The 24367-nt window shown below is 37.0% G+C and overlaps 1 protein-coding gene across 5 annotated transcripts; it reads right to left on the bottom strand.

The window, feature by feature from the left end:
- Positions 1-306: 306 nt before the first annotated feature.
- Positions 307-23139, bottom strand: LOC104110681 (protein DETOXIFICATION 40-like). 5 transcript variants are annotated; one of them, XM_070196232.1, is made up of 7 exons: positions 22507-23131; positions 21787-22418; positions 21635-21691; positions 18817-19055; positions 1507-1625; positions 1161-1247; positions 307-528 (listed from the first exon to the last, which is right to left on the bottom strand). In XM_070196232.1, exons 1-7 carry the CDS (start codon positions 22828-22830, stop codon positions 460-462), a joined length of 1527 nt encoding a protein of 508 aa, XP_070052333.1. In that variant the 5' UTR covers positions 22831-23131; the 3' UTR covers positions 307-459. The 5 variants fall into 5 exon arrangements, 3 of the variants coding, with proteins under 3 accessions (XP_070052333.1, XP_070052334.1, XP_009618511.1); XR_011414316.1 differs by lacking the exons at positions 307-528; positions 1161-1247; positions 1507-1625 and adding exons at positions 4836-11531; positions 17893-18291 and having other exon boundaries at positions 22507-23138; XR_011414317.1 differs by lacking the exons at positions 307-528; positions 1161-1247; positions 1507-1625 and adding exons at positions 11572-15531; positions 17893-18291 and having other exon boundaries at positions 22507-23138.
- Positions 23140-24367: the final 1228 nt, after the last annotated feature.

Genomic DNA, 24367 nt, shown 5'->3' with positions numbered 1-24367 from the left:
TTCTTAGGTTGCAAATGCAAAGTCTTTTTGAGAACTTTGTTTTTTTTTTTCGAAAAAGTTTTTTAGGTTCGGTATTTTTCAAAAACAGAAAATGATAATCTGCATCTTAACTTTGCAAAACTATCATTTAATAATACATATTATAACCCCCCCTCCCCCCCCCCCCCCCCCAAAATTCTACACACTTTAACTTTGTGGATAATCTGTTCTTAACTTTGCAATTTCCGCATCTAAGATCCCCTCCCTTTTTTTTTTCCCAATCTTATAAGACCCCTCTCTGTTGCTAAAAAAATGAAGCATGTGGAATGGCTAAAATATACCCATACCCCATTTTCTTTAACAATTTTCCAACGGTTAATGTGCCTAGAGATGAAAAGTACGAAAATTAAGACAGTGAAATATGGGATGACGTATTGTCATTGGTCCAATTGAATTAGCTAATTTTCCGGCTGTTGCTTCTCAATCATTCAACAATGGCTTTTTACTCTGGTCTTGCCACATATTTAATCGGCTCTTTGCTTTTTCCACCTGTAAAACACAAGTAGAAAACAGAGCTTAATTAGCCAGTCAAAGTGAACAAACAACATATTCATCGTCAAACATGTTGGGCGTTGGCTATATAATTACAGGAAAACACTTCCACTAGCTCGAACATTAACCTAAACAATATTTAGCCAAAAAAAATACAAGTGAATTAAAAAGGCTTTGTACGTAATTTATAGAAGAATCATTATATTATCAGGCGAACAACTAAATTTCTACTAAATCATCGAAAGCTAAAGTGCTATTGGAACATTTGATTATGCTTATAATATACATAGGTAATTTAACTTGCCACGGTTGATCAAGGGTCAGATTTTAATTATATTGCATGATCGAAAATTACTAGTAGAGTATTTTTGAACACTAGGTTTTAGAAAGTAGTTTTTCGAAATTAATTTTAAGGGAAGAAGTGTTTGTTTGACCCATTTTTGCAAATTCAGTTTTTTCAAATCTTTCAAAAGCTCCCAAAAAAAAATCATTTTTGAAAATATTTGAAAAACTGAGTTAGGAAATCTTCAAAAAAAGATAACTTTTTTCTTTCCCTCAAAAGACTGCTCAAGCAAACGTTTTTCTTTTTCTTTCAAAAATAAAACAAGTAACCAAATTCTAAAACATACCTCTTGCTCCCAATTGGTTCGAAAAGTCACCCACAGTAAGATGATGGTCTGCATAGCTGTTCCTCCTAACAATCCCAACCATATTCCCTTCCCATTCAGCAAAACAAAATTAACATCAGTTGGTCATAATTAAGAACAAAAAGTATTTCAAATTAAAAATAATATTTTACATTTTTCCTCATGCTTAATATTACTCCATCGTAAAGAGAAAAAACAATTACTGTTTTAATTCTGTCTTTTTTTAGTTGTCATGGGGATTGGAATAATATTCACATAATAAATTTAATAAGTTTTTTTTTCAACTTAAAAATATAAAATTGTGAAAGAATTGGTAAAGAGAATATACCTTAGCTTCGAGCTTGAAGTTAAAACCGAGAACAATACCCAATGGAATGCCAACAACGTAGTAACATCCCACGTTAACGTAGGCCACAAAAGTTTGCCATCCACACCCAACAGCAACCCCTTCAAAAAAATTCATGTATATATTAATTAATTAACATACATTAATTTATGTCGATCTTTAATTGATGATGCATGAGAGCGACAAATTGTTAGGTTGGTGATCATATCATTCGCTAAAGAACAAATACTCCATGATAATCCAATCAATTAATTAAACTTCTAAAGATATCTGTATACATAAACAAAAATCACATGCATCTTCTGATTGAACTTCTCTTCCGAAAAAAACAAAGCGGAGATCAGTTTTATGATCCATTATAAATGCTCTTTTAATTATAACCCGTTTTAAAGGAGATTGGTAAAAAAATAACATAGAAAATTGATAAATAAAATATACGATATCTTTATATATAATATTACTTTCGCTACTTAAAATATAAATAGTCACAGGAGATCATTTCCTCACAGAAACATTAGGTTAGAAACAAAGGCTTGAATTATTATTTTTTCTTCTTTCTCTTCTTCTCTACCACTTGGAAGGTTTAAGAGTTTTCCCCTCTTTCCAATTTCTTGGCTTTTAAGGTGATAATTTGTAAAGGTGAGATAGATAGAAATGCAAAAGATTAATTCCTACTGAAAAAGCTAATATTGAACTTCAATTAAGAAGTTAAAAAAGAGCTACTAATTGCAAAGTTGTATTATTCAGGATATAGAATAAATGGAATTCAAAAAGTTTAGTCAATAAAATAATTTTTGACGAGCTCTAATAAAACTAGAAAAATAATATTAAATCATTTCGAAGAACATGCAAAGCATATATTGAAGATTTCTTAAACAACAAAATAGTTGGCTAGGTTCATCAGAATCCTAGGGTATCATATTGTGAAGAACAATTCGCAAATATCTATCTACGTTCAACAATCGAATATTCTATAACATGTCAGGTTACCCTAGACAGAAGTAAATTCAGAATTGAACTATATGGATTCAATTTTTAAAATTCTTATAATTTTAAAATTCTTATAAGTTTATATTTATTATTTGGTATAATTTTGATAAACTTTTACATATAAATTTATTTTACGTTAAAGTATTTGGTTCAAATGACCCAGTGTAATAAGTCTAGATTCGCCCGTGACCCTAGAGGCCGAGAGTGAAAAACATTTTAATATGTATATTTTTTGCTTTTCTGTCGATTCAGTCCATCAAAATTTCTCAGCCGAACGTATAGTGACGATCATATTCTGTAAACGATATCTACAATTTGTCATTTCGTCCAAAAGATGTCACACCTCTTTTTTTTCGAGGGGATATGGGAATAGGGAGTTTTTCCAATTAAATTGACATTAATCGAAATGGGATTATTTATTCATTCAGAGTCGCCATTTGAAATAATTTATGGTGTTCCAAGTCACCGGTTTATTTTTAAATCCTAAATCGAGGAAATTGACTTTTATTGATGGTCCGCGAATACAGAAGACCGGGTAAGGAATTCTGTTAACCCGGAAGAAGGTGTGAGGCACTCCCGAGTTCTGTGATTTTAGCACGGTCGCTTAACAATTAATACTTGGCTTAATTATCTGATTCATTATATTGTTTAAAAACCTATTGTGCATTTTACCTTTAAAACTGCTTTTAGTACTTATGAAATTTATTTGAACAAGTCGCGATGTAGCGCACTCGTTTGTTTTTGTACACATTGCAAACCGCGCCTTGTGAAATGCACCCGCGATTTACAACATGTTAATTTTATTATTATTCAAAGTTATGGTCGGGTCACATGAAATGCACACCCGAATTGGAATTTACATATCGCGACCATGCCACGGGAACCGTACCCATAATCACAATACTTATTAGTCGCGCCTAAAGCAACTAGCGTGTGTTCGTGAGTTATTTTCTTAAACTACTTTGAGATTGCTTGTGAGGTCAAGAATTATAGAAATTATTGTGAGAGGTTGACAAATTAAACAAAAATAAATACAATATAACGAAAGCAGTATACGTATCATTATTCTTATGCTTATCTTAATCAGATCCAAACAAAATTCATATTGGCTCATCAACAAAAGCTAATAAATCTATTACCCCACTTATGAGCAAGATTCCAGTTTTATCAATAAAAACATAACATGTTAGTTTTCAAGACTAAACTAGACCCGTATCACGTCATTACTTCAAAGAATTCAAAAGTTTAATCCCAAACGATTTTACTCCTTAAAATGGAAACCAACCAACTAAAGAACTAAATTATCAAATTAAAATTGAACTCATGAATCAGTTACTTCAGTCATACAAGCACAAACTTATTATCCAAATGAAAATCTTAGTATCCATGAATTGAACAGTAATGGGATAAAATAAAAACTCACGCCTAACTACCGTAAACATGGAACTAATTAAAATAAGAGAATTCAAGAATTTAATACCCAAAAGATAGGAAAGAATCGGACCTTTGTATTTAAGAAGAATATCCAAATCAAATCTCTAACAAAGCAGCTGTGAGATGGAATCAAAATCCAAAAATTGATAACGGAACTTGAAAAGAAAAACGAACTGGACCGCGACCGGAAAAACCTCCAAACCGTGAACTCGACTCGATCGGAACGGAATACCACCGCAACCGACCTCGGCAATGGCTATTTTCGTGTATGGTTTTAGTGACTGTTTGGGGTGTTCTTATAGAAGATTTTGCATCTGGTTTAATGATGTTAACAAGGATGAGGTACATGTGGAAGAGCTAAGGATGGCGTTGACCGGGATGCTGTAGCGAGAGCTGCGTCACTACCATCTATGCGAAACAGTTGCTACCATCTTTCTTAGCTCTCTCTGTTTTCTTTCGTGCCCTACTCCTGTGAGAATGAGAGAGGAGCCTCTTTTATTTTAAGGTTTTTTTGAATTTTTTAGGTTATGAGGATTTGGGCTAAGAGGAATGGGCCATCCGAATTTGGGCACAAATTTTGGACTCTTTAATTCTAAAGGTCCATAAATTAAGAAACTTAATAATTTTAATATATACTATTAAATGTAAAATTAATTTCAATTAATTAAGGCAAACTATATGAAACTATTTTTTTGTATTTTTTTAATTTTTGTTCTTTAAAACTAGAATTAAAATTAATAATAAAGTGAAATCCTATAGAAATAAATTTCAATAAATATTCTAAAAATACTAAGACTATTAAAGATAATTGTGATTTGCGGGTCAAAAATTACGTGCTTACAGCTACCCCTCTTTACTTGAAAACACAAAGTATTTTTGAGCAAAGAAACAAGTAAGCGACGTAATTGATTTCTGACCCGACACTTATTCAAAATGATTGTGACCGAGCCATGGTATTTGAGCTGCCTACATATCCTTGGCTATAAAGGATTCAGGTCACGTGTTGTTCAGAAGTGAATGAAGTGATGGAGTGTGTGGAGAGGATGAGAGAGTTGAGTGAGGTTCCGTCGAGGTTTCGGTCTGCGGTCCCTGCCATTACATCATGAATTGAAAGAAAAAATTACAACAAAAATAAAAAAAATACAAGATCCTATCTACTTCTTGTCTTGAATCTTCCTTGAATCTCCACTTGATCCTTCAATATGAAACTGAAAATTCACCCCATTCTTCAGGTGGGCATCCTGCTGACTTCAATTGAACTTGAAAACTAAAAGTTGACCCTGTTCTTCAGGAGGGCTCTTGATGCCTCTCAAACTTGAACTTGAAATAAATTCCCTCATTCTTCAGGTGGGCGCCTGATGCTGACTTAAAACCTAAAATAAATTCCCTCGTTCTCCAGGTGGGCGCCTGATGCTGACTTAAAACCTGAAATGAATTCCCTCGTTTTCCAGGTAGGTGCCTGATATTGACTTAACACTGAAATGAATTCGCTCGTTCTCCAGGTGGGCGCCTGATGACTTAAAACTTGAAATAAATTCCCTCATTCTGCAGGTGCGCATGCTGACTTAAAAACTTGAAATAAATTTCCTTGTTCTCCAGGTGGGCACATGCTGACTTAAAACTGAAATAAATTCCCTCGTTCTCCAGGTGGGCGCTTGATGTTGACTTAAAACTTGAAATGAATTCCCTCGTTTTCCAGGTGGGCGCCTGATACTGACTTGAATTTGAAATGAATTCCCTTATTCTCTAGGTGGGCACCTGATGCTGACTTAAAACTTGAAATGAATTCTCTCGTTCTCCAGGTGGGCCCCTGATGTTGACTTAAAACCTGAAATGAATTCCCTCGTTCTCCAGGTGGGCGCCTGATGCTGACTTAAAACCTGAAATGAATTCTCTCGTTCTCCAGGTGGGCGCCTGATGCTGACTTAAAACTGAAATAAAATCCCCATTCTCCAGGTGGGCGCCTGATTTTGACTTAAAACTGAAATGAATTCCCTCGTTCTCCAGGTGGGCACCTGCTGACTTAAAACTGAAATAAATTCCCTTGTTCTCTAGGTGGGCGCCTGCTGACTTAAAACAGAAATAAATTCCCTTGTTCTCCAGGTGGGCGCTTGCTGACTTAAAACTGAAATAAATTTCCCATTCTCCAGGTGGGCGCTTGAGATGAATTCCCTTATTTTCCAGGTGGGTGCCTGATGTTGACTTAACACTTGAAATGAATTTCCTCGTTCTTCAGGTGGGCGCCTGATGCTGACTTAAAACTTAAAATAAATTCCCTCATTCTCCAAGTGGGCATCTGCTATCACAACAACACAGACAAAACAGAGAGTTTTCTGCCCCAGTTTGTACCAGGAACATTCATTGATTGTTAGTTGAATCCCATTATCCAGGAGGGTGCTGAAAATTTAAAACTAGATCCTATTATCCAGGAGGGTCCTGAAAACCTGAAATTAAATCCCAATATCCAGGAGGGTCCTGAATAGTTGAACTTAACTCTCATTATCCAGGAGGGTCCTGAAAACTTAAAACTGAACTTATCTAGAACATGCTTTCCTCACAGGGGATTCCTGGCAAAGCAAACAAGATTTTTTGCCCCTGCTTAAAACAAAGAAAATTTTGTCAGTTTGAAAATGTGGTGGTTAGTTTGTGGCATCCTTGTTGAAAGTGTCTGCTTCTGCCACTACCCCGCTTCATTTTGATTAGCTTCTTCGGGCTACAAAGAATTGTTTGACCTTTTGATCGGACCTCGACCACAAAACCTCTGAATGACTTGAATCCCTTACACTCAACTTGTCGTATGGTACTTTCATTCTGACAACTGTTGAACCTTTACATTTCCTACAAATTCATGAATCACTTGACCACCTGAACTTCAGTTACCACCGCATTGCTCATTCTAAATCATGTCACTTGTGATGTGTCTGGCCGAATTTCGCTTGGTGCAAATAAAAAGTTGGTAATGAGCTTTGAAGTCCTTTCTTGCTTGCTTAACAAAGACTAATTTGACATAGACTTAGAAGAATAGACCCAAAAGAAACGAAGCGAAGTGACTTCGAGAATTAGGAATAAAAAGGAAAAAAACAGAGATGACTATTTGAAGAAAAATGGAAAAGAGACTTATCTGAATGAAGTAACTGGATCCAATGATCATGACATGCATTTCGGATTGATCAGCCTAATCCATCCAACTAATCACATTTCAGTTCATGCCATGTCTTCATACTTCAAAACCGGGGTTTCCATAATTCAATTTCTCTGTAAAGTCATGAACCCCATTCGGCTTGTAATGCCTCAAGGGGTTTTCACCATCAAGCCTTTCTCATTTGTTCCTCTCTTAACTCACTGTCGCCTTACAGTGCCCGTAAGGATTTTCACCAATAAGACTCTCTCATTTGAATTTTCTCTCGATTCACCATCGCCCTATGGTGCCCGTGAGGGTTTTCACCAATAAGACACTCATTTATTAACTTTTCCTTGTGCCCATGAACAAAGGTGCTGCCCATGATGTAAATTATACCTCCATCTCACTTGACTTGGCATCCTCAAAGTTGATTAGAAGGTCTTTCTTTGGACTGTAGTGTAGGTTTTGGACAGGGTTAGAAAGAAAAGGTGGCATGTAGGCTCAAAATAATTTAAGATGAAGGGGTTCAAAATTATAACTTTTGGAATCAGATCTTTTTACAAAACTAAAACTTCTGCCCCAATTTCTTCGAATCTGGGGAATTTTGTATTTTTATTCTGATGGGACCGAACCGTGTAAGGCTGCCTACATATCCTTAAAAGGAATCAGGTCGAACGTAGTTCAAACTAGTAAAAGTTGTTTTGATTTTGTTACTTTGCTTTTCTTTTTCTTTTCTTTTTCTCCTTTCTTTTTCTCTTTTCTTTCTTTTGCTTTTCTCTTTTTCTTTTTTTTTTTTGTCTTTTCTTTTTCTTTTCTATTTCCAGCTCTACTTCTGATTCCAAAAGAGGGGTGTGAAAGAAAATAAATAATGCTAAAAAAAAGGTAACAAATGATAAAAGTGTTTGGGATAGCAGAATAAAATGTCATCGTCATTCCAACTTTAAACATGCCTAGTACAAAATACGATTGAAGATAAGCAAAGAAATTATACATAATATCTATTGACTACATCAGAATTGATAGCCATATCCACACATTTACCTTCTATGTCTGTTAAATACAAAGCACCATTGGGCAACACCTTTGTCACAATGAACGGCCCCTGCCAGTTTGGGGCGAACTTGCCTTTAGCTTCAGTCTGATGTGGAAGGATGCGTTTCAATACCAACTAGCCCACTTCAAATTTCCAGGGACGCACCTTCTTGTTGTATGCTCTTGCCATTCTCTTCTTATACAATTGACCATGGCATACTGCTGCCAATCATTTTTCATCAATCAAACTCAACTGCTCTAGCCGAGTTTTGACCCACTCATCATCATCAATTTCAAATTTAGCCACGATCCGAAGGGATGGAATCTCAACTTTCGCAGGTATAACTGCCTCAGTTCCATATACCAGCAAATAAGGAGTCTCACCTACCGAGGTGCGAACAGTAGTGCGATAACCCAGTAAAGCAAAAGGTAACTTTTCATGCCATTGCCTGGAACCTTGCACCATCTTACGAAGTATCTTCTTTATGTTCTTGTTAGCAGCCTCAACAGCTCCGTTTGCCTTAGGACGATACGGAGTGGAGTTTCGATGCATAATCTTGAACTGTTGGCATACCTCTTTCATCAAATGACTATTGAGGTTAGCAGCATTGTCTGTGATGATTATCTTGGGAATTCCGAACCGGCAAATGATATTCGAATGAACAAAGTCTACCACCGCCTTCTTAGTCACGGACTTGAAAGTTACAGCTTTGACCCACTTGGTAAAGTAATCAATGGCCACCAGAATAAACCTATGCCCGTTTGACGCTGCCGGCTCAATTGGTCCAATGACATCCATGCCCCAAGCAACAAAGGGACAAGGTGCAGACATTGTGTGCAACTCAGATGGCGGGGAATGAATTAAATCCCCGTACACCTGGCATTGATGACATTTGCAAACAAAGCTGATGCAATCTCGTTCCATGGTGAGCCAATAATAACCTGCTCGAAGAATTTTCTTTGCCAAGACATACCCACTCATATGTTGCCCGCAAACTCCGGAATGAACTTCGGCCATGATAGTCGAAGCTTGTTTAGCGTCTATGCACCTTAGTAATCCTAGATCTGGAGTCCTCTTGTACAAGATTCCCCCACTTAAGAAAAATCCACTAGCCAGACGTCGAATGGTTCTCTTTTGATTACTTGTGGCAGGTACCGGATATACCCCTGACTTGATGTATTCCTTGACATCGTGGAACCAAGGTTCACCATCAATTTCCTCTTCAACCACATTACAATAAGCGTGCTGATCATAGACTTGGATATGCAGAGGGTCGACGTAAGTCTTATCTGGATGGTGTAACATTGACGCCAGAGTAGCCAAGGCGTCGGCTATCTCATTATGAATCCTGGGAATATGCTTGAATTTTACTGACCTGAATCATTGACAAAGATCATGCAGACATTTCGATACGGTATGAGCTTCAAATCCCGAGTCTCCTATTTTCCCTGAATCTGGTGAACCAACAAATCTGAATCTCCTAAAACCAGTATTTCCTGAACTCCCATGTCTATAGCTAGCCTCAAACCCATAATGCATGCTTCGTATTCAGCCATGTTGCTAGTGCAATAAAATTGAAGCTGAGTTGTTACGGGGTAGTGATACCTTGTTTCAGAAATGAGTACAACCCCTATTCTGACACCTTTCATATTAGCAGCTCCATCAAAGAAGAGTTTCCAACCTGGCTTTTCATCATGATCAGCCTCGTCAACATACATCACTTCTTCATCAGGAAAATAAGTCTTTAGTGGCTCATATTCTTCATCCACCGGATTCTCGGCCAAGTGATCGGCCAGGGCTTGGGCTTTCATCGAGGTCCGAGTCACAAAGATGATGTCGAACTCTGTGAGTAAAATCTGCCACTTTGCCAGTCTTCCTGTGGGCATAGGCTTCTGAAAGATATACTTTAGAGGATCCATGCGAGAAATGAGGTAAGTAGTGTAGGATGACAGATAATGCTTCAACTTTTGTGCCACCCAAGTCAGGGCGCAACATGTCCTTTCAAGAAGAGTATACTTAACCTCATAAGGAGTGAACTTCTTGCTGAGATAATAAATGGCTTGCTCTTTCTCGCCCGTGATGTCGTGTTGACCCAACACACAACTAAAAGAATTATCCAAGACCGTCAAATAGAGAATTAAAGGTCTCCCAGGTTCCGGCGGGACCAACACATGTGGGTTTGACAGGTAACTATTGATCTTATCAAATGCTTCCTGACACTCATTAGTCCACTTAACTGCAACATTCTTCTTCAGCAACTTAAAGATGGGATCACAAGTTGTGGTGAGTTGAGCAATAAACCTGCTGATGTAGTTTAACCTTCCGAGAAGGCTCATCACCTCGGTTTTGTTCTTTAGCGGTGGTAATTCTTGGATGACTTTGATCTTTGACTGGTCCAACTCAATACCGCTTCGACTGACTATGAATCCCAACAGTTTCCCAGATGGGACACCAAATGCACATTTTGCCGGATTAAGCTTGAGGTTAGACCTGCGGAGCCTTTGGAAAAACTTTCTCAAGTCTCCAACATGGTCGGACTTCTTCTTTGCCTTTATGATCACATCATCTACCTAAAGCTCAATTTCCTTGTGTATCATGTCATGAAATATGGTAGTCATTGCCCTCATGTAAGTTGCCCCAGCATTCTTCAAACCAAATGGTATAACCCGGTAGCAATATGTCCCCCATGGCATGATGAATTCTGTCTTTTCTGCATCTTCCTCATCAATCAGGATCTGGTGATATCCCGCATAGCAATCTACAAAAGACTCGATCTCGTGCTTGGCACAATTGTCAATCAGAATATGGATGTTCGGTAATGGGAAGTTATCCTTTGGACTTGCCTTGTTGAGATCACGATAATCAACACATACCCCAGTCTAACCATCCTTCTTTGGTACTTGCACCACATTAGCTAACCAAGTGGGATATCGAGTGACCCGAATGACCTTTGCATCAAGGTGCTTTGTGATTTATTCTTTGATCTTCACACTCATATCAGTCTTGAACTCTCTTAATTTTTGCTTGACAGGAGTGAATGCCGGATCAGTTGGCAATTTATGAACTACCAAATCAGTGCTCAAACCCGGCATGTCGTCATACGACCATGGAAAGACATCTTTATATTGGAACAGTGCTTTGATTATTTCTTCCTTGATTTGTGGTTCCAGATGCACACTTATCTTGGTTTCCCTGGTATTATCTTGATCTCCTAAATTGATTGCTTCAGTTTCTATCAAATTAGGCTTGGGTTTTCCTTCAAAGTGTTTTAGTTCTCTATTGATTTCCTCAAATGCTGCTTCTTCATCATATTCTGTTTCATCATCACACTCTACTTCTTGGATTATTATTTCAGAATTAGATTGGCTTTTAAGATTTGGCTGAAAATTCCCCATGCATATCATGTCATTGAAACCAGCATAAAAAGAACTGTACAGAAGAAAAACAAAAAATGAAATGCTATCAGGAATAATGGAAAACGGAAAATTATATTTCATTGAAATAAAAGGATAGAAGGGTTTGTACATCAAAATAAGCAAAAAATAAAAATCTGGATTACAACCCTAGAATAACCTAGATAACAGAAAGGAAAACAAAGCAAACTACCAAACCTCCTTCCGGGTGGGGAGAAGAGTAGCTTTCCAATTGCTAAGCTTCATATTTGGCCCAACAAGCTGCACATCGGCATTACTGGAACCTTCCCCGATTTTCACCATATTAACCTCATCAAACAGACTCTGGAACCTCTTGATCAGCTCTTCATCAAAGTCGACCATAGGTTTTGGGACCGCTGATAGTGGGCGTTTTGCGACCCCTGGCTTGACAAAAGACTTGGAGATATGTGGAACAGGCTTAGGTAGTGACCATGCCTTTCTTTTCAAATTTTTAGCCTTTTTTCACGTCCTTCCCTATGAGTGTGAATCCCAAACCAAATGTACCAAAACTTTCACGTGGACACACCGGATGCGCAATACCCTGCAGAGACGAACCCAGACCTTTGGCCGGCACAAAACCATTCTTCAACATTTCATTTGCTACCATGACGGACGCGGAGAGTAGCTTCGGACTTGGAATGCATTCTCCCTCAGGAATCTTCTCGACAGACACTGTTTCGAACGTTTGGTAAACCCAAGGCCCTTTATCATCTTCAACTTCAATAAATGGAACAGTTGTGTCATTGTAAGCAGATAAGTTCTCATCACCGTGCACAACTATTTCCTGCCTATCCCATTAGAACTTTACCATTTGATGCAGAGAAGACGGGATTGCCTTGGCAGCATGTATCCAGGGCCTGCCCAACAACAAGTTGTAGGAGACAGCCACATCTAGCACTTAGAACTCCATAGTGAACTCAACTGGCCCTATTGACAATTCGAGCATTATATCACCGACAGAATCTTTCCCTCCTCCATCAAAGCCTCGAACACATACATTGTTCATGTGGATCCTTTCAGTGCCGATCTTCAACTTTTGCAAAGTGGACAGAGGGCAAATATTTGCACTAGAACCGTTATCAACCAGTAACCTTGAGACAGTAGAATCCTCGCACTTCACTGTGAGATAAAGAGCTCGATTGTGTTCTGTACCCTCCATAGGAAGTTCATCATCTAAGAAAGTGATCCTGTTTGCTTCGAAAATCTTGTTAGCAATATTTTCCAAGTGGTTCACCGTGATCTTATCAGGAACATGGGCCTCATTCAAAATCTTCATCAGGGCTTTGCGGTGTTCATCTGAATGTATCAGCAAAGACAAAAGAGAGATCTGAGCTGGTGTTTTCCTTAACTGCTCTACAATGGAATAGTCTTGCATTTTCATCTTTCTCAGGAACTCTTCAGCCTCTTCTTCGGTGACTGGCTTCTACTGGGATGTGGCCATTCTTGAATGGCTTGGCTTTCCTCAGTTCCTCTGGGGTAAAACATCTCCCAGAACGAGTCAGTCCTCCGGTTTCATTGACTTCTTTCTCTACTTCTTTCCCTTTATATGTTACTATCACATGTTTGTAATTCCACGGGACGGCCTTTGTGTCAACCATTGGTAACTGGGTCACTGGCTTAATAATAACGGGGGTAATACGAGCCCCTTCCACGATTATGACAAGCTTGCCCGGGACCCCTGGCACGACCACTTTTTGCTTTTCTTGGTTCGCTTCAACATCAATCAGAGGCCCTTTTACAACCAATACAGATGGCTTCACGTTGAGCGTGCTTAGCTTCTCCGACACCCCTTCAACTGTCAAGGGCATTGCTTTTGTAGAATCTGGAGCTTTAACTGGATTACTTTCGCTAGCCCGGATCATCATGACAGACTTGGAAGAATTCTTGGGCTCCCCATCCTTATGAACTATCTCAATCATATATGTCTCTGCATGGGCCGACAAAGGATTTTGGTTGATGTTTGGCGCCTCCGGGCTCTAGACCACAATTTGATTTGTATCAATAAGCTCTTGGATCACCCTCTTCAAATGCCAACACTTCTCTGTGTCGTGCCCTGGGGCATCAGAACAATATGCACATCTGAGGGAATAATCAAGGTTCCTTGGAGGTGGATTTGGTGTCTTTTGCTCAATCGGCCTCAAAACGTCCAACTGCCTCAACCTTTGAAACAAACTGGTATATGACTCTCTAAGAGGGGTGAAGGTTTCTTTCCGCTGTTGCCTCTCTTTTCTATAATCCGGCCTTGGTCGAAAGCTTGGACCAGTAAGGTTTCGGTATGGTTGTGGGGGTGGATAAGGATTTTATGGAGTAGGAGCACGCCATTGCGGGTAAGGAGGGGGTTGCGCATATGACTGTGCGTGTTGAACATGGTATTGGGGTGGTCTGACTGAATATTGAGGGTCTTGTGGTGGGAAATAATGTTGGGATGGATTATATGGAGCTTGGGTATAGGCTTGAGGTTGGGGTCGAGGTTGGGTGTACTGGTGAGGCGAACCCCTTGGGCCACGCCATGATCCAGAGACAAACATAGCGACATCATCTTTCTTCTTTTTGCCTAACAGGCTTCCGGTGCCACTTTGAATTGCCTGTGTGGTTGCTTTTATGGTGGAGTAGCTCATGATCTTGCTTGACTTGAGTCCCTCTTCCACCATTCCTCCCATCTTTACCACATCGTTGAAGGACTTACCTATGGCTGAGATCAAATGGCCAAAGTAGGCTCTAGGGCTTGAAGAAAGTACTCGACCATCTCATCTTCTTCCATTGGACATGGGGCCTTTTGGCGGGCTGTTCTGGCTCTTGATCGACCCGACTTCTTTTACCATACCATGTGGCGTAGTTAGATCCTACTTCACCCGTGGACAAATCCCGTACTTGAGTCTGTGGCTCCAGGAACCTACATTGGTGCCAAATCTGGCGAACCTTTTTTCTGGGAATGTAGCTTTTGGGCATAGTTCAATAACCTGTGGACTCAAATCTTCGTCATAGGGGATTGTCTGGCATCTGCCCAATTGGCGTAAGACCCGATGCGGGGCATATGGCTGAATACTCTGAAGACCCATTAATAAAAGAAAGCACACTCCGGCGGACATGTAAATAACTTCGTCGACCAGGAGCCAACCGAAAGTCCACTCAATTTGATTTGCGTTTAAAGAACCCAAATACGCGAACCATGCCTCAGTACCTTCTGGAAACTCATGACCGTTTACTCGGTTTTCATATTCTTCGATGCAATTGAGTCTGATCAGACCGTAGTTCATGTAACCTGGGCGATGACAAAGATGTTCTACCAACCACATTTGTAAAAGCAAGTTGCAACCCTCAAAAAACTTTTGTCCCGGCTCGACAAGCGGTTAAATCTCGGTAAATTTATGCGAGAATCATCGGTATGATAGTGTCATTGGCCTTTTTGACCATAAAGTCGGCCACTCCTACGAGCCCCAATTCTATGTCTGCCACTCTTTGGGCATATCAGAGTGCCTAAAAATGCCACCACAAAGGCCAAACCCATGCGTGCTTCCCATTTGTCTTTATTTCCCTGATGATTCAAACCAGAGTCCGGAGCCTCAAATCTATGGGGGTCACTATACCGGCTGTATAAGAAATGGAATGTGCAGAATCCTCCGGCTAAATTTTCATCTTTAGCCTGCCGGCTAATTCTCAAGAGGTCCAAAAACTTATGAGGGGTTACAGTTCTTGGTGCTACTGGATATTGATGCCTTAGCTTCCCTTCGAAACTAGCATAACCTGTTATCTCCTCTTGTGTAAGGGTCAACTCGAAATTAGAGAAGTGAAAAACGTTGTGTGTCGGGTCCCAAAACGGTATCAAAGCTTCGATTATATCAACTCTTGGTTTAATCTCCAGAAGACCAGTGAGCCCACCTAAAGCCTTTATCACAGAACGCTTGGCGACCTCCCCCAGGTCGTTCCACCACATGTTGAGTCCTAATGGAATCTCGTCTTTGACTCGAAAAGGTATATTTTCAACAGTGCTCATCCTGCATATTTTTATTTAAGGTGACTGGTTAAAAACAAGTGATTTTTGATTTTTTTTATTTTTTATTTTTGACCACCCCAAAAGAAAGATTATTTTTGCAAAATAAAACTCAAACAACTCAAGGCCACCTTTGCAAATACGACCCTTCAGCCCTTCAGAAATGAAGATTTTAAAACTGTGCTTGCTAAGTGGTCAAAATTAGAAAAAGAGTCATAGGTGGATATTCTTGCAAAACAAGCCTTTCGGCATCCCGTCGGGACATTTCTGGCCATTTGGACAGAAAATGGCATCCCCTAATGACAAAATGACGCATTATTTGGTTATATTTGCAAAAATGGGTCCGGACCCGATGAGGGTTGCCTACGTATCTCACATCCAATAAGAATCAAACCCGCGTAGTTCGGTCAATTTTGATGCACAGACAAATATGATTTGTTTTGAAATGCTTTTCTCTCTTTATTCTTGAAATTTTGACAGAGTAACGAGGTTTGTTTTTTTGAATACCGGGATTGCCAAAACCAGGCGTTTTTCTATCCTACCTCACTCTTTGGTTTTTCTCTTCTATTGTTTTTTTGATTTTTTTTTCTAACTCAAGAAGCCGGTCAACATACAAACCAAGCAAATTAATGCACAAGTAGCACGTAAAGAATGCATCATGATGGTCCTTTAATTTTGGGTACACCTATCCTAGACGGACCCAATCCCTGTGTTGAGTCCCCTAAGTCAAATGCACGTGATGCAACCAAACGTACCTACTAAGGATCCGGCATGAGGCTGTGTTATTCTAAGTTTAAATCCAGGGTGTATTGTTCTAGACCTGGCTTACCCGAGCAGACAACTCGAGTCGGGAGGGAGGGAGGGGAGACAGCGTACCGGGAATACAGAAGCTTCACCGGCTTTAAAACTTGTCCGAACCTCGTTCTAAAATTAGGATATGATTCTAGCAGAAAAGAAGTCACGCGAAGCGCACGATCCCCAGAAGATTTAGAAGACTCAGAGAAAAGGAGAGTTTCGTAATAGTTTATATAAAGTTCACATAATATCAAAGCGGTAAAAAACGACATTTAGTACATTAGGTTTAAACACGTAAAAATCAGATAATAGACAAAAACCAAGTATAACAGCTATTCTAAGCTCGAATTCTGAACCCTGAACCAGAGATTCTGGGTTCGATCCTCAGCAGAGTCGCCAGAGCTGTCACACCTCCTTTTTCCCGAGGGGATATGAGAATAGGGAGTTTTTCCAATTAAAGTGACATTAATCGAAATGGGATTATTTATTCATTCAGAGTCGCCCCTTGGAATAATTTATGGTGTCCCAAGTCACTGGTTTATTTTTAAATTCCAAATCGAGGAAATTGACTGTTATTTATGGTCCGCGAACACAGAAGACCGGGTAAGGAATTCTGTTAATCCGGAAGAAGGTATGAGGCACTTCCGAGTTCCGTGGTTTTAGCACGGTCGCTTAACAATTACTACTTGGCTTAATTATCTGATTCATTACATTGTTTAAAAACCTATTGTGCGTTTTACCTTTAAAACCGCTTTTAGTACTTATGAAATTTATTTGAATAAGTCGCGATGTCGCGCACTCGTTTGTTTTTGTACACATTGCAAACCGCGCCACGTGAAACGCACCCGCGATTTACAACATGTTAATTTTATTTTTTCGAAGTTATGATCGGGTCACATGAAATGTACACCCGAATTGGAATTTACGTATCGCGACCATGCCACGGGAACCGTATCCATAATCACGATGCTTATTAGTCGCGCCTAAAGCAACTAGCGCGTGTTCGTGAGTTATTTTCTTAAACTACTTTGAGATTGCTTGTGAGGTCATGAATTATGGAAATTATTGTGAGAGGTTGACAAATTAAACAAAAATAAAGACAATATAATGAAAGCAGTATACGTATCATTATTCTTATGCTTATCTTAATCAGATCCAAACAAAATTCATATTGGCTCATCAACAAAAGCTAATAAATCTATTACCCCACTTATGAGCAAGATTCCAGTTTTATCAATAAAAACATAACATGTTAGTTTTCAAGACTAAATTAGACCAGTATCACGTCATTACTTAAAAGAATTCAAAAGTTTAATCTAAAACGATTTTACTCCTTAAAATGGAAACCAACCAACTAAAGAACTAAATTATCAAATTAAAATTGAACTCATGAATCAGTTACTTCAGTCATACAAGCACAAACTTATTATCCAAATGAAAATCTTAGTATCCATGAATTGAACAGTAATAGGATAAAACAAAAACTCACGCCTAACTACCGTAAACATGGAACTAATTAAAATAAGAGAATTCAAGAATTTAATACCCAAAAGATAGGAAAGAATCGGACCTTTGTATTTAAGAAGAATATCCAAATCAAATCTCTAACAAAGCAGCTGTGAGATGGAATCAAAATCCAAAAATTGATAACGGAACTTGAAAAGAAAAACGATCTGGACCGCGACCGGAAAAACCTCCAAACCGCGAACTCGACTCGATCGGAACGGAATACCACCGCAACCGACCTCGGCAATGGCTATTTTCGTGTATGGTTTTAATGACTGTTTGGGGTGTTCTTATCGAGGACTTTGGATCTGGTTTAATGATGTTAACAAAGATGAGCTACAGGTGGAAGAGCTAAGGATGGCGTTGACCGGGATGCTGTAGCGAGAGCTGCATCACTACCATCTATGCGCAACAGTTGCTGCAATCTTTCTTAGCTCTCTCTGTTTTCTTTCGTGCCCTCCTCCTGTGAGAATGAGAGAGGAGCCTCTTTTATTTTAGGGTTTTTTTGGATTTTTTAGGTTATGAGGATTTTGGGCTAAGAGGAATGGCCCATCCGAATTTGGGCCCAAATTTTGGACTCTTTAATTCTAAAGGTCCATAAATTAAGAAACTTAATAATTTTAATATATACTATTAAATGTAAAATTAATTTTAATTAATTAAGACAAACTATATGAAACTATTTTTTTGTATTTTTTAATTTTTGTTCTTTAAAACTAGAATTAAAATTAATAATAAAGTAAAATCCTATAGAAATAAACTTCAATAAATATTCTAAAAATACTAAAACTATTGAAAATAATTCTGATGTACGGGTCAAAAATTACGTGCTTACAAAAGATCACCGATGAGATTTGTCCAGTTCTTGATATAATAGACAAGATTAAAAATCATTCAACTTTACCCCTTAGAAAGTTTAAAAATTAGAACTCAAGAGAAAGTAAAATAATTAAAGAGAATATCAACAGAACGTTAATGGGAAACTTACCAGATAAAACAGGTTGAATACCATTGAGTATGAGAGATAGAGCCAAGAGCGGAGCAAGATCAGAGGCTGCTTCTGCTATGGTTTCTCCGCTCGTGAAGGCATAGCTCATCACATGCCGCAGTAATAACACCAGAATTGCAAAGATTACAGAAATGACAAAGGAACTCAATGTCACCACCACAACAGAAAATGCTGCTGATTTTGGATGTCCAGCTCCTAGCTCATTGCTCACTCTCACACTGCCATTTTAAAATGAATTTAAGTTTTGTACACTGACATTGCAAAAAATATATTCATGTAATCAGGATATTTGTACAATAATTACAGGTAAATCTTAATGATACAGGTTCTAATAAAAACCACTTCCTACATTTCTAAGCATGTCATATATGATTTTAAACATGTGATCTGTATGATTATAAGACTTTTGAAATTTGTGGTCTTAAATATGTCATATTATTTGTGAGACTATAAAAGTTTGATATTAATAATAAAATGAGAAGTTTAAGTTACATTATTTTTAAATTTAAAAATATAATTATTTATTTTGGAACAAACTAAAAAAAATAGAAGCATTAACAAGTTAATAGAAGCATTATTTTTAAATTTAAAAATATAATTATTTCTTAAAAAAAATAGAAGCATTATTTTTAAATTTAAAAATATAATTATTTATACTTGTTGTGAAAATTAATTTACATTAAGAAAGTATATACTATGTAAAATCCTTATCAAATTACTGTTATCAGAACTTCTTCTCGAAATGTCATGATGATGATTTTGCTGAGATATTTATGCAAAGATCAACTTGCTTGAGTTGCATTTCTATTTTTGGAGTGAAGTGATTCCATGCGTAGTGGAGCAGTCATTTCTGATTTTGGCCGATTTCGAATTATTGGTCTTGCTATCACTTTCTTGGTCTTATTCCTTTCAAGATACACGTGTGGTCGTGGTCTATTGGTGTCCTTAAATATGTTCTGTCTCATATTATATGTAGGAGATTTTTCTATGGAATTAAAGTATCCAATGAATTCATATTCTCTCGATTTCACCTTATCTTCTAAAATTAAGAGCTGTTTTAATAATCACGCCCAGAGTTATTTTTATTTTCTATTTTCTAATTAATAAATTCTCAGATAAAATAGAAAAGGTAAACAGAAAAGCATCTACTCTTGTAATTAACAGGTTATAGCCTGTAGGGGTGTTAAAAGAACTTTTAAAATCGACTGAACTGATGAAATCGGGCTAATCGAATCAATGTTATGTCTGTTTTTAAGAAATTAGTTTCTCGACTTGTTAAATTATATTAATTTTGACAATGTAAATAGTACCATATTGTAGAAACAAAATTTTAAATAAATAACTATAGATGAACGAATAAAATATAAGTTTGTATGAATAATAAATCTATTATAATTACCATTCTTGTTTGAAATTAAAAATAATGTTAAATATTTTTACTTCTTGAACGAAAAAATTATTATTATGTTAGTCATTTATATTGAAAAAATTTCAATTTATAAATTGTAGAAATATTACCAATTATGCGACCGAATAATCCAAGTACTCTGTTGGAAGATCACAAGACAAATTTATATTGGATGAAATCTTAAATCTCTAAGAAAAAGATAACAATTCCAAAATCGAAGCTCAAGCCAAAAGACACTATGCTTTGGAAGTTTGTCCCGAAAAATAACAAACTTCGCAAACAAATAATTAATTTAAGCCAAATAACATAATCCATGAATGTGACAAAGTGATTGAATAAGCGAAACATAAGCTCATATTGCTAATATATTCATAAAAATAATTGTATGAAATAAAACTGATTAGGTTGAAAATTTAATATTTAATGGAAAACTTTGTTAGGTTAATTAACAAATAATTTATTAGAAATATCTTATTTATTAATATTTTATTTTCAGATTATATTTGACTGAGTCTCCTCTCTTTTCTTTTGATATTAGAAGTATTAGTTCATTATCCAAGTTTATCCTATAAACACTCTTTTATAGGTTGTTTAATATCTATGGAACTTGAGCATGTTTATATATATATATATAAAATAAGATAACGTTGTACATAAACTAAAGAATTATATTAGAACTTACAGAATTTGTCTCGCAAAGGAAAAGAAAGAAGAATATATAGCTGACGGTGAAACTCTAATGATTAAATACATCAGAGAAAAACATTTGGGAATAATGATTGTTACTTTATGTTTTATATTGGCAGAGAGACGTTGGATGTTTTGAGTATAAATAAAATGGTGCTTGTAAGGCTTTTGAAGATATACTATGTTCTACTTTTGAAAGGCAACCTTACGTTTTATATTCTTTTTTGAAAAGGCAATACGATTGGAAAAAAAAAAAGGAAAAATAGGCACCTGTTAGTTAGAAATCAGTTTGAACATTAGATACTAATATGAAAGATCATATCTTTTCAAGTAAATTTAGTATTTTGTGTCATTTTATATATGTAAAGTATTTACATTATTTAAAAGGGTATTTTCGTAATTTAATTTTTGATTTAAGGGCTTTCCACTTTTAATATAATATAGATATAGATAAATTTAGATATATGCTATAATCAGACCAAGTATTTAGGGTAATTTATATTTATTTTATATAAGAAGTTGAAAAAATTCGAAATCAAATCAATTAAGTACTGATGCATAAAATGTGTGATTTGTATAAAATTAGTATTATACAAAGTATTACTAGCACTTTCTTGGAAAGTGTTATATACAGGAGATAATTAACCCAAAAAATGGGCATGATATATCTTTTTTAAGATAATTGATCAAACGGTGACTAACCTTGCTGCTGCATTGAAGCCAAGAGAAATCATGAATACCCACCCTAGAATTGTCGTACTGCATAAAAAAATATACCATTAAAGAAAGAAAGTATAAGAAAACAAAATAAAAATATGAGCACAATTATTGAATTTGGAAGTAGACGGTTTTACCAAACAGCTAGAGAGTCCAATGCTACCTCAGGATTTGGAAGCAAACCAGCAATTAAAATTAAAATTTGAAAGTACCAAGTCTCGAGACACAACATCACGGCTGAAGCAAGAGACAATTTGAAGAAATCCCACATTCCAAAAAATGCTTGCAGGCTAAATCCATTCCATGTTTTCTTACATCGATCAGTCCACAAAATATATACAAATTGCGCAATCACAACTATCCACCATGAAATACTCAAAACCAAAGCTCCTCCAAACAATCCCCAATCAAATACATAAAGCACAAGCCATGTTAAGAAAAGGTGAAAAACTAATGTCACAGCTGCTATATATGCACTAGGATTGACAATGCTTTGAGCTTGCAAGAATTTTTGGATTGGAAAATTGGCAGCATAAGCAAAAATTTGGGGAATTAGACCATAGACAAATAGTGCTGCTGCAGATGCTAATTTCTTGGATTGTCCTAGTAAAATCAAGATTGGCTTAGAGAATAAGTAGGCCACTGTAAGTGGTATTCCGGTAAGCATAAGAAGAATGGTTGATCTTTGGAGATATATCCCAAGCATTTCATACTTGTGAGCTCCATATGCTTGCCCACATAAAGTTTCAACTGCACTTCCCATTCCTAGCTGTTCCAATATTGTTCATTGTAAGTATACAAAGTAAAAGAGCAGTATAGAGATCATTAATCTTTGTGAGGTGAATTAACAAAATTACCATGACGCCATAGGCCAAAAGTTGAATGCCACTATTACCAAGGGAAGCAGCAGCAAGTTCAAGATTGCCAAGATGGCCACAGAAGATCTGAGTAGACATGGAAGTGGTATTGTTAAGCAAGTAAACAATGATTGCCGGAGCTGCTAGACGGAAGAGATTTCTCAGCTCTATGACCGAGGCCCGTCCAAACCGCTGAAGATGTGACAAGCTTGTGTCGGACAGGATTTCTTCAAGTTCAGGGCTTATTTGCTCCGCCGCCAACGTTGGCGGTTCGGATTCTAGCAAAGGTTCATTTGGCCCCTTATCTTGAAATGACTGACCCATGCCTTCTCCTCTTGTGAGTGAACTCTTGGCCCCAAAAAAAAGATTTGGAGTTTTTTGTCAAAATGTTAGAGAGGTTTTATATATGAAAGAAAGACGTCCAAAGGTTGGGGATATTTCTGAATAAAAGAACTGGTTTATACAGAAAGCTGACATGAAAGCATGGTGTAACCATCTGGGAGGATTAGAGAAAGTGATACTATTACTTTAATGTCTCCAAAGTCAATAATGAGAATTTAAATTGGAGCTTCCAAACAAATAGATACTACCAAAAAGAGACTATAATCAGACATGAATATCAATTGCGGCCTAAAGATGCGTGCGTCTGCCACCATATAGAAACACAGCGAAGCTAGAGTTTAAGTTATAAGTTCAGTCGAACCCTAATAATTTTATTGATCTAAACTTTATATTTGTTTTGAAAAAAATTTAATATGAAAATTTTGATTTAAAGTTAAATAACTTTAAAAACTAGAATTTTAAACCAGTGGTATTGGCCGCTTTAAATTTCTGCACCATCCGTCAAGACAACACATCCATGCATGTATCTCTTAAAAGATAAGAAAATCCCACATGGCACAAAGTGGAACACATGCATGTATCTCTTAAGATCTTTCTTATGGACTGCACTCAATTAAATCTCCATATGTATATACCCACATAATGTCTATTGCATATACATGCATAAATACTTGCATAGAGAATATAGAAGTCCATTTCCTATTTTTGGAACTTTAAAAAAATTCCCATTTTTTGTTTTTCTTTTTCCCCTTTCCCAAATTCCTATATACCGGGGATAAAGGGCTACTCATATGATTCCTCGAAGGACATTATCCAAGTTTAGCATGATCATGTCCATAGTCATATGCTATTTGTAGATGATATTATGCTACTCGATAAAATTAGTGAAGGTGACAATCGAAAGCTTGAGCTAAAGAGAAATACCTTAAGACAAAGGGCTTTAAGATATATAAGCAGAAGTAAGACTGAGTTCATATACCGCAAGTTTAGTCAGCATGAGAAGAGCGAATTTGAGGTGAGACTAGATGGAATTGTGGTTCCAAAATGCAAGCAATCCAGACATCTTGGCTCGTTGTTTCAAGAGAATGGAATGATAGATGAAGTTGTTACTCATAGGATTAAAACCGAATGGTTTAAATAGAGTGTAACCGGGGTTATGTGATAGAAGGATACTTACTCAAGTAAAATTTTATTGATCTAAACTTTATATTTGTTTTGAAAAAAATTTAATATGAAAATTTTGATTTAAAGTTAAATAACTTTAAAAACTAGAATTTTAAACCAGTGGTATTGGCCGCTTTAAATTTCTGCACCATCCGTCAAGACAACACATCCATGCATGTATCTCTTAAAAGATAAGAAAATCCCACATGGCACAAAGTGGAACACATGCATGTATCTCTTAAGATCTTTCTTATGGACTGCACTCAATTAAATCTCCATATGTATATACCCACATAATGTCTATTGCATATACATGCATAAATACTTGCATAGAGAATATAGAAGTCCATTTCCT

The sequence above is a fragment of the Nicotiana tomentosiformis genome, chromosome 2 (genome assembly GCF_000390325.3).
Source record: "Nicotiana tomentosiformis chromosome 2, ASM39032v3, whole genome shotgun sequence".
Lineage (NCBI taxonomy): Eukaryota > Viridiplantae > Streptophyta > Magnoliopsida > Solanales > Solanaceae > Nicotiana > Nicotiana tomentosiformis.
This window is presented reverse-complemented; position numbering and strand designations above follow the sequence as displayed.